Source organism: Pseudorca crassidens, chromosome X (genome assembly GCF_039906515.1).
Source record: "Pseudorca crassidens isolate mPseCra1 chromosome X, mPseCra1.hap1, whole genome shotgun sequence".
NCBI lineage: Eukaryota > Metazoa > Chordata > Mammalia > Artiodactyla > Delphinidae > Pseudorca > Pseudorca crassidens.
In genome coordinates, this window is record NC_090317.1 from 59,618,373 (window position 1) to 59,636,240 (window position 17,868).

Consider the following 17,868-nt stretch of genomic DNA (forward strand, 5'->3'; position numbering starts at 1 on the left):
TACATACAAACGAGTTCCATTCCGAAAGCGTGTTTGTAAGTCCAATTTGTTTGTTAAGTCCAACAAAGTTAGTCCTAGGTACCCAACTAACACAATCAGCTACACAGTACTGTACTGTAATAGGTTTAAAATACTTTTCACACAAATAATACACAAAAAACAAACACAAAAAATAAAGAAAACATTTTTAATCTTACAGTACAGTACCTCAAGAAGTACAGCAATACAGTACAACAGCTGGCATACAGGGGCTGGCATCGAGTGAACAAGCAAGGAGAGTCACTGACTGGAGGAGCGAGAGGAAATGGGAGATGTAGAGCTGAAGGATCATCAGCAACAGGAGATAGAGGGCAAGATGCAATTTCACTCATGCCTGACGTTGGTGGCATAGGTTCTGGCTCCTTGCTGGATTCATTTCTATCTACCCTCTAAAAGAAACGATCCAGTGATATCTGGGTAGTAGCTCTTTTCTTCTCGTCACAGATGACACTGTAGCACTGGATTGCATTCTGAACGGCTGCTGCAACCTTTGTGTACCATTCTACATTAGGGTCCTGTGCCTCAAAAACTAAGAAAATCCCCTTGCCATTTCCTGCGCCGTGAATCTCTTCAGTTCTTCAGTTACTTCTTCCTCTTGTCTCTCTTCATCCTTTCTCTGGGCCTCCAATTCCATCAGGTCTTCATTACTAAGCTCCTCATGTTGCACAGAAAGCAGTTCAGTGAAGTCGTCCTCTTGCAGATCTAGCTCCAGCTTCTCGCTGAGGGTCACTAAGTTGCTGAAGACCTCTTTGGACTCCTCATCCACCTTTTCAAATCCACAAAAATTGTGAACAAACTGCGGGCAAAGGTTCTTCCAAACCCCATTCATGGTGATGGCCGTAACCTCACGCCAAGCAAAGTCAATGTTTTTTATGGTCTTGTAGATGTTATAGTCCTTCCAAAATTGTCGCAAGGTTGTTCCTGATTCGTCACTTGCCTTTACTTCCTGACGAAAAGTGTGACGTAAATAATATTTCTTGAAAGTGGCTATAACTCCCTGGTCCATAGGTTGGATGAGCGATGTAGTATTCGGTGGTAGATGCACTACTTTGACATTGGGATGAAAGTTGTCCATGAATGGGGGGTGGCCTGGAGCACTGTCGAGCAGCAAAAGAATGTTGAATGGGACGTCCTTCTCCAAGCAATATTTCCCTACCTCCAGAATAAAGTGGTGGAAAAAGCAGTACTGGAAAATGGCCTCTGTAACCCAGGCTTTGGGGTTACTCTTACACACAACAGGAAGAGAGCCCTTGGCTGTTTTAAAGGGCTCTTGGGTTCTCTGAATGATAAACTAAGCGAGGCTTCAGCTTCATCTTGCTGGAAGCACTGCCACCAAACAACAGAGTTAGCCTATCCTTTGCTGCTTTATAGCCTGGCATCAACTTTTCTTCCTTGCTGATATAACTTCGGTCTGGCATCCTCTCCCAGTACAGTCCTGTCTCATCCACATTAAAAACCTGCTCGGGTAAATACACGTCTTCATCAATAATTTCCCGAAGCATTTTAGGAAATTCCCAGGCAGCTACCATATCTGCACTCACGGCCTCGTCACTTACTTTTACGTTGTAAATGTTGGCTCTAGCCTTGAACTGATGAAGCCAGCCATGCCTGGCATTAAAAGATGGGCCCTCTGATTCTTTGCTGTATTTCTTCTTCAAGTCTTTATACAGGCTTTTCCCTTCCCCTTGAACCAGCATTAAGCTAAGTGGGACTTAACGCTGATGCTGATCCTGCATCCACACACTGAGAAGTTTCACCATGTCCTCCATCACTTTTCCACGCTTCTTTGATATTATTGTCCACATCACTGGCACAATAGACTTCCCATGTTCCACGATCTTGTTCTTGTTCTTTACAATCTTGCCGATGGTTGAATGATTCATGTTATAAGAAAGAGTGACGTCTACCATCTTTTCGCCTCGCTCTACTCTCTCAATTATTTTCACTTTTGTTTCCATCGTTATCACTTGGTGCTTCTTAGCAGCGCCAGACACGTGAACTAACTTACATGATTGGACATGCGAATGCCTGTTTGCATCTTTGAAAGTTTGCAACTTGAAGTTTCATATGTAGGGGACTTACTGTACACTGTGCTTAAACTGTTTGTATAAATAAATTCAGAAATTAATATAATGGCATTAAAAGAAAGATTATATATTTTTAACCCTACCTTTTCTCGCTGAAATGAAGCCTGCCAATCCTGAAACTGTAATCACTCCAATTTTCGGAAGAAAATCTCGAGGTGGATTCTTCAAATAGACATATGCATCTCAAGAAATCATTTGAAAAATAATATAAATAACTTACTATAATTGACATTCTATATAGGTATGATGAAGAAAAGTTAGAGATTTGCTAAGATAATAGCAGATGGTTTAAAACATTCTTCAAAAGAACTACACAAAATAATGATTTGACCAGCAACTTAAAAAGCCAGTTGTTAATAGTTACTTTTTACAAAATAAAATCTTCCTTCCACAGCTGATTTAATGGTATTTGTTTCCTTAATACAGGCGATTATTACACTTTAATGAAATATAATGCTAGAGTGTACACTAGCATTATATGGATTAAGATGAATTACTATAAAGCAAATTCCTCATTGTGTATGTATTATATTCTTATAATGGAAATGCTTCTGGCCTTATCTGTTCAAACATTGGTAGGATCTAGTAAGAACTGAAATAGATACTTTAGCAGGAAACTTTGAATAACAGTCTAAGGAAACATGCAGCTATCACTCTGCTTGCCACTACTCCCCAGTAAACTCAGAGAAGCCATTGCTCTTGGTTAAAACCAATGAGCAGAATGAGAAGTGAGTCTAGACAAAAAATAGATGGAAAGGGGGCAGAGGTCCAAATTTCTTGGCTTTTTGTATATTTAAATGGTTTCTGGTTCCATGCAATCCAAAAAACACACTCTTCTATCATAATTATTTATTTAATTATTAATTATTAATTTAATGGAATTTAATCATATTCTTCAAGGTTGATGAGGAATATAATTTGGACTTAATTGGAATTAATTCCTACACACATTAAATAATGATAATACATACACAGAGGCATTTCAACATCACAGAGGCATTTAAAATTTTAGGTGTTCTTTCTGTCCCCCAATACACATTTATTTTGACAACTGGCTTAGTCTAAAAAATGTTAGGGAGCTATACCTGCTGCCAAACAACATTATCAAACTAACGAGTCAAACACAATTGTTTTCCAACACTAGCTCAAATATTCTAGGGTGACTAATTGATATCGTGTTTCCTAGCAATCAATAGCAAAATACTATGTATTTTAACATCAAACAGTACTTATTTAAACTAATTAATAACAATGGAGATATATGTTTAATTTATGCTGTATGAGTATACAATATGCGTTTCGTACCTAAAACAGCCAGTTTGAGTCCAGGTGTTGCCACTTACTAGCTATGTGACCTTGGTAATCTACTTAACCCCTCTAAACCCCAGTTTCCTCATCTGTAGAATGGGAGTCATTATAATACCGACATCCAGAAATTTGCTACAAAATAAAATTAGATAAATTATGTAACATGCTCATCATAATGCCTCAACATATAATTGCTAAATAAATAACAGATACTATTGCTTTGTTATTATTATTATAAACTGCTATATAGAGTATCTTCTGAGTTGGTAAAACGTGATAATGGATAACATACCAAGTTAATTTTTCTCACATTTAAACCTTGCAAGTTAAAAAGACAATAGAACATTTCTAATTATAGACAGTTCACTCAACCTACCTTTTCCAAATTGTACTGTATCCATTATCCCATATTTCATGAAGACATAAACACCCTAAGTAAAAAGGGGGAAAAAAGGACATCTGCATTTTTGAAGATGTTGACAATTAGGTCAAATAGCCCACATCTTTGAGATTATATGAAATTGCACCAAAATCTAAATCTAGTTTTCCTGTTTATTCTCTATGTGGACACTTGTTGAACTTAGCTTCTCTTCACTTCTTGCTTTTCATTCTATTTAACATGGATAATACTTGTTTGCTATATTCCTCATATAAATGGGTAAAGTAATGCCAATAAAATAATCAGAGCAGCTCACAGAAAAGTTATTACAGAAGTACAGAGATTTATCATCTTATTTTATGATAGCGTAGAAAAATGAATGGAATTTTTTAGAAGCATGAAGAGAGGTATATTTCAGCTTAGAAGCAACATCTGATTAATAAAGATGAGGCAGCAACAACATAATGATTTGTGGAGAAAACAACAAAAAGCCTAAAGAAAAGTGCTTCATCTTCTCCCTTTTTCTTAGTGTTCATTAGAATGAGAAAAATAAATCTAAATAAGACATTTATCTTAGAATAGAAATCATCCCACACAGACTAGTGTCCATCTTGTTTTCAACAGGAACATAAATTATCTGCAAATCAAGATTATATTAGCCCACTGAAGGGATTAAAGCTTTAAATCAAAGATTCTTTTTACCTGTTTCTAACTATTTATTTTAATGCAAGAAATATTGTTACACACATTTTTTGATATGTACTATCTCAAGTACATCAGAAGAAAAATGAAGGCATGGAATAATTTACCCATAGTAATTGCCCATAGTCATGCTGTACTCTATTGATAAAACTAGAAAACACAGTCTAAATATGTGGTCTCCATCTCTGAACTAGTTGCTATGAAACCATGGGATAAAAACAAAAAAAGAGATTTTCAAAGCAAAGACAATAGATATTATTATATTAGATAGGAAAGAATTAAATTATTTCTATTGATATATCTTGGTATTAGTAACTTTGTCTCAGACAGATACTTTCATGATGATCAGATGCAGAAGTTCATCCTGTTCATCATGGTTTAAAGCTGTACAAACCAACACAGACCCTAACTGCCACTGAGCTACTTCTCCTTGGGGACTGTCTCTTGAGAAAATTTCACCTCAAAATTATAATGCTTACTGATCAGTTGATTGGGAATAATGTAACTGTTGAGGAAGAAAACTTTGGGGAAATTTTCCTTAGCTGTGTTTAGGAATTCACTTTTACCACTGGAGGTCGCTGCTACCTAAATTTCGAAACACTAAGGAGTAGGAATAGAAATTGAATTTGCCCTGTGATTCTAAGTTTAATGTAGAATGTAATTTGAGCCGGAGGTAATTTTTAAAGAATAGATTACATTTTAAGGAGAACATTAGAGAGGAAATGTTTACATTGAAGATGAAATGCATTTGAAAGTGCCCTTCTTCAATCTATTCATTTCAGCATATTACCAGAGTAAAAAGTCCTTTTAGTCTTAAATTGGGTGATAGTAACAACAGCAATTTAAAGATCTCACAGGAACAATTAACCTCACTGAAAACAACTTTGAGAACACTACGGAAAATTAGGTGTCAAGAGACTTCAGTCTGAATCATCCAGCTGCTGGCATACAGCCTCAGGGGCATGACTCAGACCCTAATTAGTTAAGCTATTTCCTGCTGAGACCAAACTGTTAATAGTGTGTAGTACAACTAGTCAAACTATTAAAAGTGTATTATTAGAATTATAAAAGTCTATTAGAATTGTCTGACAGGCACAAATTTAAAAAAAATAACACCATGTATTCATCAGACGTTTTAAATATCTGAAATGACCAGAGTTCACAGATTTGAACCTTCCTGGACACCTGAAGACAGGTAAGAAGCTTGGCAAATTCTGACTAAGGCCGCTTGCAACATATTCTCTAGGACCCCTGAACTGTCCATGTAAGTTATCTGACTACCTGAGGCCAGGTGTGGATGCTTCAGTCAACATTCCCAGCTGAGCCCAGCCTTCTAGCCATCTGTGACAAGGTGCCAGCGAAGAGAATGAAGCTGTCTTGGACCCTCTAAATCAGCCCATTCACCTGATGAATACCACTGGGTGGCCTCTGTCAACACCACATGCAACAGAAGAATCAGCTGTCTGAAGTCTGATTAAATTTCTGACTCACAAAATCATGAGATAGAACAGTTGCTGTTTTAAACCACTAAGTTTTGGGGTAGTTTGTTACACTTCAATGAATAACTGGAACAACTGTTATGTAATAAAATGAGAACCCTCTGATATGAAACCACTATCAGAATTCACTTACCTTGCACCAGCCAATATAACGACCAGTTGTAGTGCGAATGGACTCAAAGCCCATTTGTAAATGACCAGGCTGCTCATCAACATATTTAGACTGGAGAGGTGGTGCAGTATATATGGGGAGCTAGAAGGAAAAAAATTCATGTCAAAAATATAAAATAGCTGAACTTCCTTTTCCAGCAGTATGGCAGAATAAGAATCCTCATCAACATTCCTACTGAAAACAACTAAAAATGCTGATAAAATGTATTTTAAGCCAGCTTTTACCTTGATGTCATTTGCTGTAAAACAGATGGTTCATGGAGTATGGGATCAGGAAACAAAACCCAGAATGAGCTTGAGGTGGGCAATCTTACTGGAGAGCCTATAAAATTGGCATCTCAAGGTGCTGCATGCTCAATTTAAGGTTGAACTAGAAATAAACAGTTCACTCCAAGGAACTGTTAGGAAAACTGATTGTCTCAAAGATTGAGCACGGAGTAGAGAGTAAAGAAATATTTCCTAAGAATTGGCAAGCACAAGTGAGAACTCATAATGTGCAGCATAAAACTATCTTGATAATCTAAGAAATCTCAAATTAAGTATACATTTAAGGTGCTCCCAGGCTGGTATCCCCCACAGATGCTTGGCAGAAGCAAATGAACATCTCCTCTCTGAAGGAAGCTACCCAGACTTCAAAGATTTACAACAGATAAAGGTCCAAGAAATATGAGACCACAATTTTGAAAAATTAAAAAACACAAAGAAGCAAAATCAGAAAACACAAGGAAGCATCTGGACAAGAGCTAGCAGAAACAACAAAGAGCAGAATCAGAGCCACAAAAAATGTATATACTAGAACATATGGTATCAAATACATATATTTTTTATTTTTAGAGAAATAAAAGAGGAAATTTGAGTTAAGAGCAAGAGACTACAAAAATTACCAAAGCTAATGAAAATAAAGAGAAAGAGAACTTCTAGAACTGGAAATTAAAACAAATAAAGAACTCAATTGATAAGTTTTAATAGATTGGATACAGTTTACAGTTGCTGAGAGATTTTGTGAATTAGTAGACCTAAAGAAATTTTTATGCAAAGAAATGAAAAATAAGTATGAAAGAGATATGTATGATAGAGTGAGAAATATTAATATATGTCTAATCAGAGTTCCAGAGAAAAGGAGAAAGATGGGGCAGAAGTAATATTTGAAGAGAATAGTCAAGATTTTTCCAGAACTTATGAACACTTGACAGGTTCAGAAAACTAACATATCCCAAACAGGATAAATAAAAAGTACTCCACAATTAGACAAGTCATAGTAAAACTCTATAACACCAAGGACAAAGAGGGGATATTAAAAAAAAAAAGCCAGAGAGAAAAGACAGATTACCTTCAAAGGAATAAAAATTAGATAAACTTTGATTTCTCAAAAACAACACTGGAAGACACAATATAATATCTTCAATGCACTAAAAAAAAGTAACTTAACTGAGAATTATATACTCAGTAGAATATCTTTTTTTCAAAAATGAGGGGAGAAGGACACAGACAGACAAAACCCAAGATAATGTGTAACCAAATGACCCTCAGTGGGAAATTTTAAAACGTGTACTTAAGGCAGAATAAAAATATTCCCATTGAGAAGGTTTGTGATGGAAGAAGGAATGATTAGCAAAGAAAGTGGTAAATATGTGGGTAAAACTAAAACAATGAATGTATAAAATAATAATTTTTAGGCATGTGTTTAAAAAATAGAACTACATCTCTGAGTATCAATATAGTATAAGTTAGGAAGGGATGTCAGAAATTAAAATGTTCTCGGTTCTTAATATGGTTTGGACAGAGGGTAAATATACTGATGAGACTTGAAATGAATGCAGGTTAAAATTTCTAGGGTGACCAATAAAAGAAAATAAAAAGAAGGCAGAATTAACAAACTATGTTATAGAAAAAAAAGAGAGAGAGAAAATAAAGCAAAGAAAGGAAATAAAAGAACAGAAGAGGTAAGAAAAACAAAAACCACAAAAACTTGGTAGAAATGATTCCAAAGATATTAAAAATTATAATAGATGCAAACAGATAAAATGATCTAGTTGAAAGACAAAGATGACGAGATTGCATTTACAAAATACAGCCAACATTTTGTTTATGAGACATTGTTAAAACAACTATTTAGAAAGGTTAGGGAAAAAAAGGAATAAAAAATACATATTGGGCAAATAGCCACCAAAAGAAAGCTACTATAAGCTATATTAATATTAGACAAAACAGACTTTGAGACAAAAATCATTACTAGAGATCAAGTGCCTATATTAAGACAAAAAGTTTAAATAATGAGAGAGTACATTCTTAAACTTGTATACATCTATTAATATATTCTCAAAATACATGAAACAAGGGGAAATAGACAAATTTGCCATCATAGAGGAAGTTTAACTTATTCTCCATGATGGCTGATCAAAAACCAGATTAAAAATAAAAACTAATAGTAACGAGCAGAAGTGGGCAAACTATAGCCCATGGACTAGTCACCAGTTTATGTAAATCAAGTTTTATAGGGTCACCAGCTATACTCATTCATTAACGTATTGTCTACGGCTGCTTTTGTGCTACAACAGCAGTTGAGACGATGTGACAGAGTTGCATATGTTTAAAATATTTACTATAGGGCATTTTAAGAAAAAAATCTATTGACTGCTGGTACAGAAAAATATATTCAACAAGCTTGATCTCACGGATATATATAGCACAGTGCATTGAACAACTGCAAACTACATAATATTTTCAAGCACAAATGGAAATGTATAAAAAACTGACTGCACCCTGGACCATTTCAGGAATTGAAAGTCTTAGGAAATTTCAAAGGACTAATATACAGAATATGTTCTCTTAACACAAAACTCCCACAGCTAGGTCATACTTACTAGTAACAGAATGAGTGTTTTCTTCTTTACATCAGAAACATACAAAATGCCACTCTCACCACTTCTGTTCAACATTTTACTGGACGTTCTAGTCAGTGCATTCAGAAAAGAAAAAGAAATAGAAGACACTAAGTTGGAAAGGAATAAATAAAACTATCTCAAATCGGGAAGATGGCGGAAGAGTAAGACATGGAGATCACCTTCATCCCCACAGATACACCAGAAATACATCTACACGTGGAACAACTCCTACAGAACACCTACTGAAGGCTGGCAGAAGACCTCAGAACTCCCCAAAGGCAAGAAACTCCCCACATACCTGGGTAGGGCAAAAGAAAAAAGAATAAACAGAGACAAAAGAATAGGGACGGGACCTACACCAGAGGGAGGGAGTAGTGAAGGAGGAAAAGTTTCCACACACTAGGAAGCCCCTTCATGGGCGGAGACTGCAGGTGGCGGAGGGGGAAAGCTTCGGGGCCGCGGAGGAGTGCACAGCAACAGGGGTGTGGAGGGCAAAGTGGAGAGATTCCCGCAGAGAGGATCGGTGCCGACCGGCACTCAACAGCCCGAGAGTCTTGTCTGCCCAGGGCGGGCGGGGCTAGGAGCTGAGGCTCCGGCTTTGGTCGCAACGCAGGGAGAGGACTGGGGTTGGCGGCATGAACACAGCCTGCAGGGGGTTAGTGCACCACGGCGAGCAGGGAGGGAGTCTGGGGAAATGTGTGGACCTGCCGAAGAGGCAAGAGACTTTTTCTTCCCTCTTTGTTTCCTGGTGCGCAAGGAGAGGGGATTAAGAGCACTGCTTAAAGGAGCTCCAGAGAAGGGCCCAAGCCGCAGCTAACAGTGAGGACCCCAGAGACAGGCATGAGACGCTAAGGCTGCTGCTTCTGCCACCAAGAAGGCTGTGTGCGAGCACAGGTCACTCTCCACACCTCCCTTCCGGGGAGCCTGTGCAGCCTGCCACTGCCAGGGTCCAGGGATCCAGGGACAACTTGCCCGGGAGAACGCACGGCACGCCTCATGCTGGTGCAATGTCACGTTGGCCTCTGCTGCCGCAGGCTCACCAAGCATCCGTACCACTCCCAACCCCAGGCCTGAGTGAGCCAGAGCCCCCAGATCAGCGGCTCCTTTAACCCCGTCCAGTCTGAGCAAAGAACAGACGCCCTCTGGCGACCTACACTCAGAGGCGGGGCCAAATCCAAAGCTGAAACCCAGGAACTGTGAGAACAAAGAAGAGAAAGGGAAATCTCTCCCAGCAGCCTCGGGAACAGCGGATTAAATCTCCACAATCAACTTGATGTACCCTGCATCTGTAGAATACCTGAATAGACAATGAATCATCCCAAACTGAGGAGGTGGACTTTGAGAGCAAGATTTATGATTTTTTCCCCTTTTCCTCTTTTTGTGAGTGTGTATGTGTATGCTTCTGTGTGAGATTGCTTCTGTATAGCTTTGCTTTCACCATTTGTCCTAGGGTTCTATCCGACCGTTTTTTTCAAAAAATTTCTCTTAATAATTATTTCTTATTTTAATAAATTATTTTATCTTACTTAATTTTATTTTATCCACTTTCTTTCCTTTTCTTCCTTCCTCCCTCCCTCCCTTCCTCTCCGTCTCTCTCTCTCTCTCTCTCTCTTTCCTTCCTTCTACTTTTTCTCCCTTTTATTCTGAGCCGTGTGGATGAAAGGCTCTTGGTGCTGCAGCCAGGAGTCAGTGCTGTGCCTCTGAGGTGGGAGACACAACTTCAGGACACTGGTCCACAAGAGACGTCCCAGCTCCATATAATATCACACAGTGAAAATCTCTGAGATCTCCCTCTCAAAACCAGCACCCAGCTTCACTCAACGACCAGCAAGCTACAGTGCTGTACACGCTATGCCAAACAACTAGCAAGACAGGAACACAACACCACCCATTAGCAGAGAGGCTGCCTAAAATCATAATAAGTCCATAGACACTCCAAAACCCATGACCAGATGTGGACCTGCCCAACAGAAAGACAAGATCCAGCCTCATCAACCAGAACACAGGCACTAGTCCCCTCCACCAGGAAGTCTACACAATCCACTAAACCAACTTTAGCCACTGGGGGCAGACACCGAAAACAACGGGAACTATGACCATGCAGCCTGCAAAAAGGAGACCCTGAATACAGTTTGACAACCAAAATGAGAAGACAGAAAAACATACAGCAGATGAAGGAGCAAGATAAAAACCCGCCAGACCTAACAAATGAAGAGGAAATAGGCAGTCTACCTGAAAAAGAATTCAGAAAAATGATAGTAAAGATGATCCAAAATCTTGGAAACAGAATAGAGAAAATGCAAGAAACATTTAACACGGACATAGAAGAAATAAAGATGAAACAAGCAACGATGAACAACACAATAAATGAAATTAAAAATACTCTAGATGGGATCAAGAGCAGAATAACTGAGGCAAAAGAACGGATAAGTGACCTGGAAGATAAAATACTGGAAATAACTACTGTAGAGCAGAATAAAGAAAAAAGAAAGAAAAGAACTGAGGACAGCCTCAGAGACCTCTGGGACAACATTAAATGCACCAAAATTCAAATTACAGGGGTTCCAGAAGAATAAGAGAAAAAGAAAAGGACAGAAAAAATATTTGAAGAGATTATACTTGAAAACTTCCCTAATATGGGAAAGGAAATAGTTAATCAAGTCCAGGAAGCATAGAGAGTCCCATACAGGATAAATCCAAGGAGAAACACGCCAAGACACATATTAATCAAACTGTCAAAAAATAAATACAAAGAAAACATATTAAAAACAGCAAGGGAAAAACAACAAATAACACACAAGGGAATCCCCAAAAGGTTAACAGCTGATCTTTCAGCAGAAACTCTGCAAGCCAGAAGGGAGTGGCAGGACATATTTAAAGGGATGAAGGAGAAAATCCTACAACCAAGATTACTCTACCCAGCAAGGATCTCATTCAGATTTGATGGAGAAATTAAAACCTTTATAGACAAGCAAAAGCTGAGAGAGTTCAGCACCACCAAACCAGCTTTACAACAAATGCTAAAGGACCTTCTCTAGGGAAGAAACACAAGAGAAGGAAAAGACCTACAATAACAAACACAAAACAATTAAGAAAATGGGAATAGGAACATACATATTGATAATTACCTTAAATGTAAATGGATTAAATGCTCCCACCAAAGGACACAGACTGGCTGAATGGATACAAAAACAAAACCCATATATATGCTGTCTACAAGAGACCCAATTCAGACCTAGAGACACATACAGACTGAAAGTGAGGGGATGGAAAAAGATATTCCATGAAAATGGAAAGCAAAAGAAAGCTGAAGTAGCAATTCTCATATCAGACAAAACAGACTTTAAAACAATAATTATTAGAAGAGACAAAGAAGGACACTACATAATGATCAAGGGATCAATCCAAGAAGGTATAACAATTGTAAATATTTATGCACCCAACATAGGAGCACTTCAATAACTAAGGCAAATACTAACAGCCATAAAAGGGGAAATCGACAGTAACTCATTCATAGTAGGGGACTTTAACACCCCACTTTCACCAATAGACAGATGATCCAAAATGAAAATAAATAAGGAAACACAAGCTTTAAATGATACATTAAACAAGACGGACTTAATTCATATTTATAGGATATTCCATCCAAAAACCACAGAATACACATTTTTCTCAGGTGCTCATGGCACATTCTCCAGGATAGATCATATCTTGGGTCACAAATCAAGCCTTGGTAAATTTAAGAAAATTGAAATTGTATCAAGTATCTTTTCCAACCACAACACCTTGAGACTAGATATCAATTACAGGAAAAGACCTGTAAAAAATACAAACACATGGAGGCTAAACAATAAACTACTTAATAACTAAGTGATCACTGAAGAAATCAAAGAGGAAATCAAAAAATACCTAGACACAAATGACAATGGAGACATGACGACCCAAGACATATGGGATGCTGCAAAAGCAGTTCTAAGAGGGAAGTTTATAGCAATACAATCCTACCTTAAGAAACAGGAAACATCTTGAATAAACAACCTAAACTTGTACCTAAAGCAATTAGAGAAAGAAGAACAAAAAAAACCCTTAGTTAGCAGAAGGAAAGAAATCATAAAGATCAGATCAGAAATAAATGAAAAAGAAATGAAGAAAACGATAGCAAAGATAAATAAAACTAAAAGCTGGTTCTTTGAGAAGATAAACAAAATTGATAAACCATTAGTCAGACTCATCAAGAAAAAAAGGAAGAAGACTCAAATTAATAGAATTAGAAATTAAAAAGGAGAAGTAACAACTGACACTGCAGAAATACAAAAGATCATGACAGATTAGTATAAGCAACTCTATGACAATAAAAGGGACAACCTGGAAGAAATGGACAAATTCGTAAAATAGCACAACCTGCCAAGACTGAATCAGGAAGAAACAGAAAATATGAACAGACCAATCACAAACACTGAAATTGAAACTGTGATTAAAAATCTTCCAACAAAGAAAAGCCCAGGACCAGATGGCTTCACGGGCAAATTCTATCAAACATTTAGAGAAGAGCTAACACCTATCCTTCTCAAACTCTTCCAAAATACAGCAGAGGGAGGAACACTCCTAAACTCATTCTACGTGGCCATCAACACCCTAATACCAAAACCAGACAAGGATGTCAAAAAGAAAGAAAACTACAGGCCAATATCACTGATGAACATAGATGCAAAAATCCTCAACAAAATACTAGCAAACAGAATCCAACAGCACATTAAAAGGATCATACACCATGATCAAGTGGGGTTTATTCCAGGAATGCAAGGATTCTTCAATATACGCAAATCAATCAATGTGATACACCATATAAACAAACTGAAGGAGAAAAACCATATGATCATCTCAAGAGATGCAGAGAAAGCTATCGACAAAATGCAACACCAATTTTTCATAAAAACCCTGCAGAAAGTAGGCATAGAGGGAACTTTCCTCAACATAATAAAGGCCATATATGACAAACCCACAGCCAACATCGTCCTCAATGGTGAAAAACTGAAAGCATTTCCACTAAGATCAGGAACAAGACAAGGTTTCCCACTCTCACCACTCTTCCTCAACATAGTTTTGGAAGTTTTAGCCACAGCAATCAGAGAAGAAAAGGAAATAAAAGGAATCCAAATTGGAAAAGAAGAAGTAAAGCTGTCACTGTTTGCAGATGACATGATACTATACATAGAGAATCCTAAACATGCTACCAGAAAACTACTAGAGCTAATCAATGAATTTGGTAAAGTAGCAGGATACAAAATTAATGCACAGAAATCTCTGGCATTCCTATACACTAATGATGAAAACTCTGAAAGTGAAATCAAGAAAACACTCCCATTTACCATTGTAACAAAAAGAATAAAATATCTAGGAATAAACCTACCTAAGGAGACAAAAGACCTGTATGCAGAAAATTATAAGACACTGATGAAAGAAATTAAAGATGATACAAATAGATGAAGAGATACACCATGTTCTTGGATTGGAAGAATCAACATTGTGAAAATGACTCTACTACCCAAAGCAATCTACCGATTCATTGCAATCCTTATCAAACTACCACTGGCATTTTTCATAGAACAAGAACGAAAAGTTTCACAATTTGTATGGAAACACAAAAGACCCCGAATAGCCAAAGCAATCTTGAGAACGAAAAATGGAGTTGGAGGAATCAGGCTCACTGTCTTCAGACTATACTACAAAGCTACAGTAATCAAGACAGTACGGTACTAGCACAAAAACAGAAAGATAGATCAATGGAACAGGATAGAAAGCCCAGAGATAAACCCATGCACATATGGTCACCTTATGTTTGATAAGGAGGGAGGAATGTACAGTGGATAAAGGACAGCCTCTTCAATAAGTGGTGCTGGGAAAACTGGACAGCTACATGTAAAAGTATGAGATTAGATCACTCCCTAACGCCATACTCAAAAATAAGCTCAAAATGGATTAAAGACCTAAATGTAAGGCCAGAAACTATCAAACTCTTAGAGGAAAACATAGGCAGAACACTCAATGACATAAATCACAGCAAGAGCCTTTTTGATCCACCTCCCAGAGAAATGGAAGTTAAAACAAAAATAAACAAATGGGACCTAATGAAACTTCAAAGCTTTTGTACAGCAAAGGAAACCATAAACAAGACCAAAAGACAACCCTCAGAATGGGAGAAAATATTTGCAAATGAAGCAACTGACAAAGGATTAATCTCCAAAATTTACAAGCAGCTCATGCAGCTCAATAACAACAAAAAAACCAACCCAATCCAAAAACGGGCAGAAGACATAAATAGACATTTCTCCAAAGAAGATATACAGGCTGCCAACAAACACATGAAAGAATGCTCAACATCATCAGAGAAATGCAAATCAAAACTACAATGAGATATCATCTCACACCAGTCAGAATGGCCATCATCAAAAAATCTAGAAACAATAAATGCTGGAGAGGGTGTGGAGAAAAGGGAACACTCTTGCACTGTTGGTGGGAATGTGAATTGGTACAGCCACTATGGAGAACAGTATGGAGGTTCCTTGAAAAACTACAAATAAAACTACCATATGACCCAGCAATCCCACTACTGGGCATATACCCTGAGAAAACCATAATTCAAAAAGAGTCATATACCAAAATGTTCATTGCAGCTCTACTTACAATAGCCAGGAGATGGAAACAACCTAAGTGTCCATCATCGGATGAATGGATAAAGAATATGTGGCACATATATACAATGGAATATTACTCAGCCATAAAAAGAAACGAAATTGAGCTATTTGTACTGAGGTGGATGGACCTAGAGTCTGTCATACAGAGTGAAGTAAGTCACAAATAGAAAGACAAATACCATATGCTAATACATATATATGGAATTTAAGAAAAAAAATGTCATGAAGAACCTAGGGGGAAGACAGGAATAAAGACACACACCTACTAGAGAACGGACTTGACGATATGGGGAGGGGGAAGGGTAAGCTGTGACAAAGCGAGAGAGTGGCATGGACATATATACACTACCAAACATAAAATAGATAACTAGTGGGAACCAGCCGCATAGCACAGGCAGATCAGCTCGGTGCTTTGTGACTACCTAGAGCGGTGGGATAGGGAGGGTGGGAGCGAGGGAGACGCAAGATGGAAGAGATATGGGAGCATATGTATATGTATAACTGATTCACTTTGTTATAATGCAGAAACTAGCACACCATTGTAAAGCAATTATACTCCAATACAGATGTAAAAAACACGCAAGCAAACAAACAAACCAAAACTATCTCCATTCACAGATGGTATGATCTTGTATATAGAAAATCCTAAGGAACCCCCATAACCCCTACTACAACAAATAAACGAATTCTGTAAGGTTGCAGGGTAAAAGATCAATATACAAAAATCAATTGTATTTTTATACACTAGCAATAAATGATCCGAAAATGAAATTAAGAAAGCAATTCCATCTAAAAGAGCATCAAAAATAAAATACTTAGGAATAAATTCAACAAAGAAGTGTAAGACTTGTACACTTAAACCTACAAAAATGTTGAAAGCAAGAGAGAAGATGTAGATAAATGGAAATACATCACAGACATCCCATGTTCTTGGATTACAAGGCTAAATATTATTAGAATGGCAATATTTCCCAAATTGATCCATGGACTTGAAGGAACCGCTGTGAAAATCCTGATTGTCTTTCTTTTCCCCATATAACGAAAATTTGATGCTAAAATTCATACAGGTGTGAAAGGCAAACAGAATAGCCAAAACAATCTTGAAAAAGAAGAACAAAATTGGAGGACACATACTCCTCAATTTCAAAACTTGTTACAAAATAATAGTATGGTATTGTTATAAGGATAGATATATAGATAAATGGAATAGAATTTTGAGTCTAGAAATGAACCCATGCATTTATGGTCAACTGATTTTTAACAAGGTAACAAAGAAAATTCAATGGAGAGACAATAGTATTTTCAACAAACAGTACATGGACAACTGGATATTCACATACAAAAGAAAGAAGTTGGACCCCTACCTCATGCCACATACAAAATATTAACTCAAAATGGATCTCAGAACTAAATATAAGAGCTAAAATTATACAACTCTTAGAAGAAAACATAAAGGTAAATCTTCATGACTTTGGGTTAAGCAATGATTTCTTATATACAACATCAGAAGCACTAGCAACAAAAGCAAAAAAAAAAATAAATTGGACTTCATCAAAATTAAAAACTTGTGCTGCAAATGATACCATCAATATAGTAAAAGGACAACCTATGAACAATACTTACAAATCATGTATTTCATAAAGAACTTGTATCTGGAATATATAAAGAACACTTGCAATTCAACAGTAAAAAGGCGATTACCCAATTTAAAAATTGACCAAGAATTTGAATAGACATTTCTCCAAAGATGTACAAATTACCAGTAAGCACATGAAAATATGCTTGATATCATTACTTATTAGGGAAATGCAAATCAAAACTCCAATGAAGTATCATTTCACACCCACTAGGATTGCTATAATCAAAAAAGAGACAATAACAAGGGTTGGTAAATATGTGGAGAAACTGGAACCTTCACACACTGCTGGTGAGACTGTAAATGGTGTAGTTGCTTTGGAAAACAGCCTGGCAGTTCCTCAAAGGTTTAAAGATACAGTTGCCATATGGACCAGAAGTTCCACTCCTAGGTCTATACCCAAGAGAAATGAAAACATATGTTGACACAAAACTCACACAACAAAGTTCATAGAAGTATCAGCCATA

General features: G+C 37.2%; 1 protein-coding gene across 9 annotated transcripts in view; it reads right to left on the reverse strand.

The window, feature by feature from the left end:
• APOOL (apolipoprotein O like) overlaps positions 1-17,868 on the reverse strand; it is a 229,086-nt gene that overhangs the window by 143,815 nt on the left and 67,403 nt on the right. For all 9 annotated transcript variants that reach the window (XM_067724588.1, XM_067724591.1, XM_067724590.1 and 6 more), the window contains 3 exons: positions 6,148-6,267; positions 3,811-3,865; positions 2,210-2,308 (listed from right to left, as the gene is read on the reverse strand). In XM_067724588.1, the coding sequence (XP_067580689.1) occupies positions 2,210-2,308; positions 3,811-3,865; positions 6,148-6,267 (274 nt within the window). The remainder of the gene's footprint in view (positions 1-2,209; positions 2,309-3,810; positions 3,866-6,147; positions 6,268-17,868) is intronic.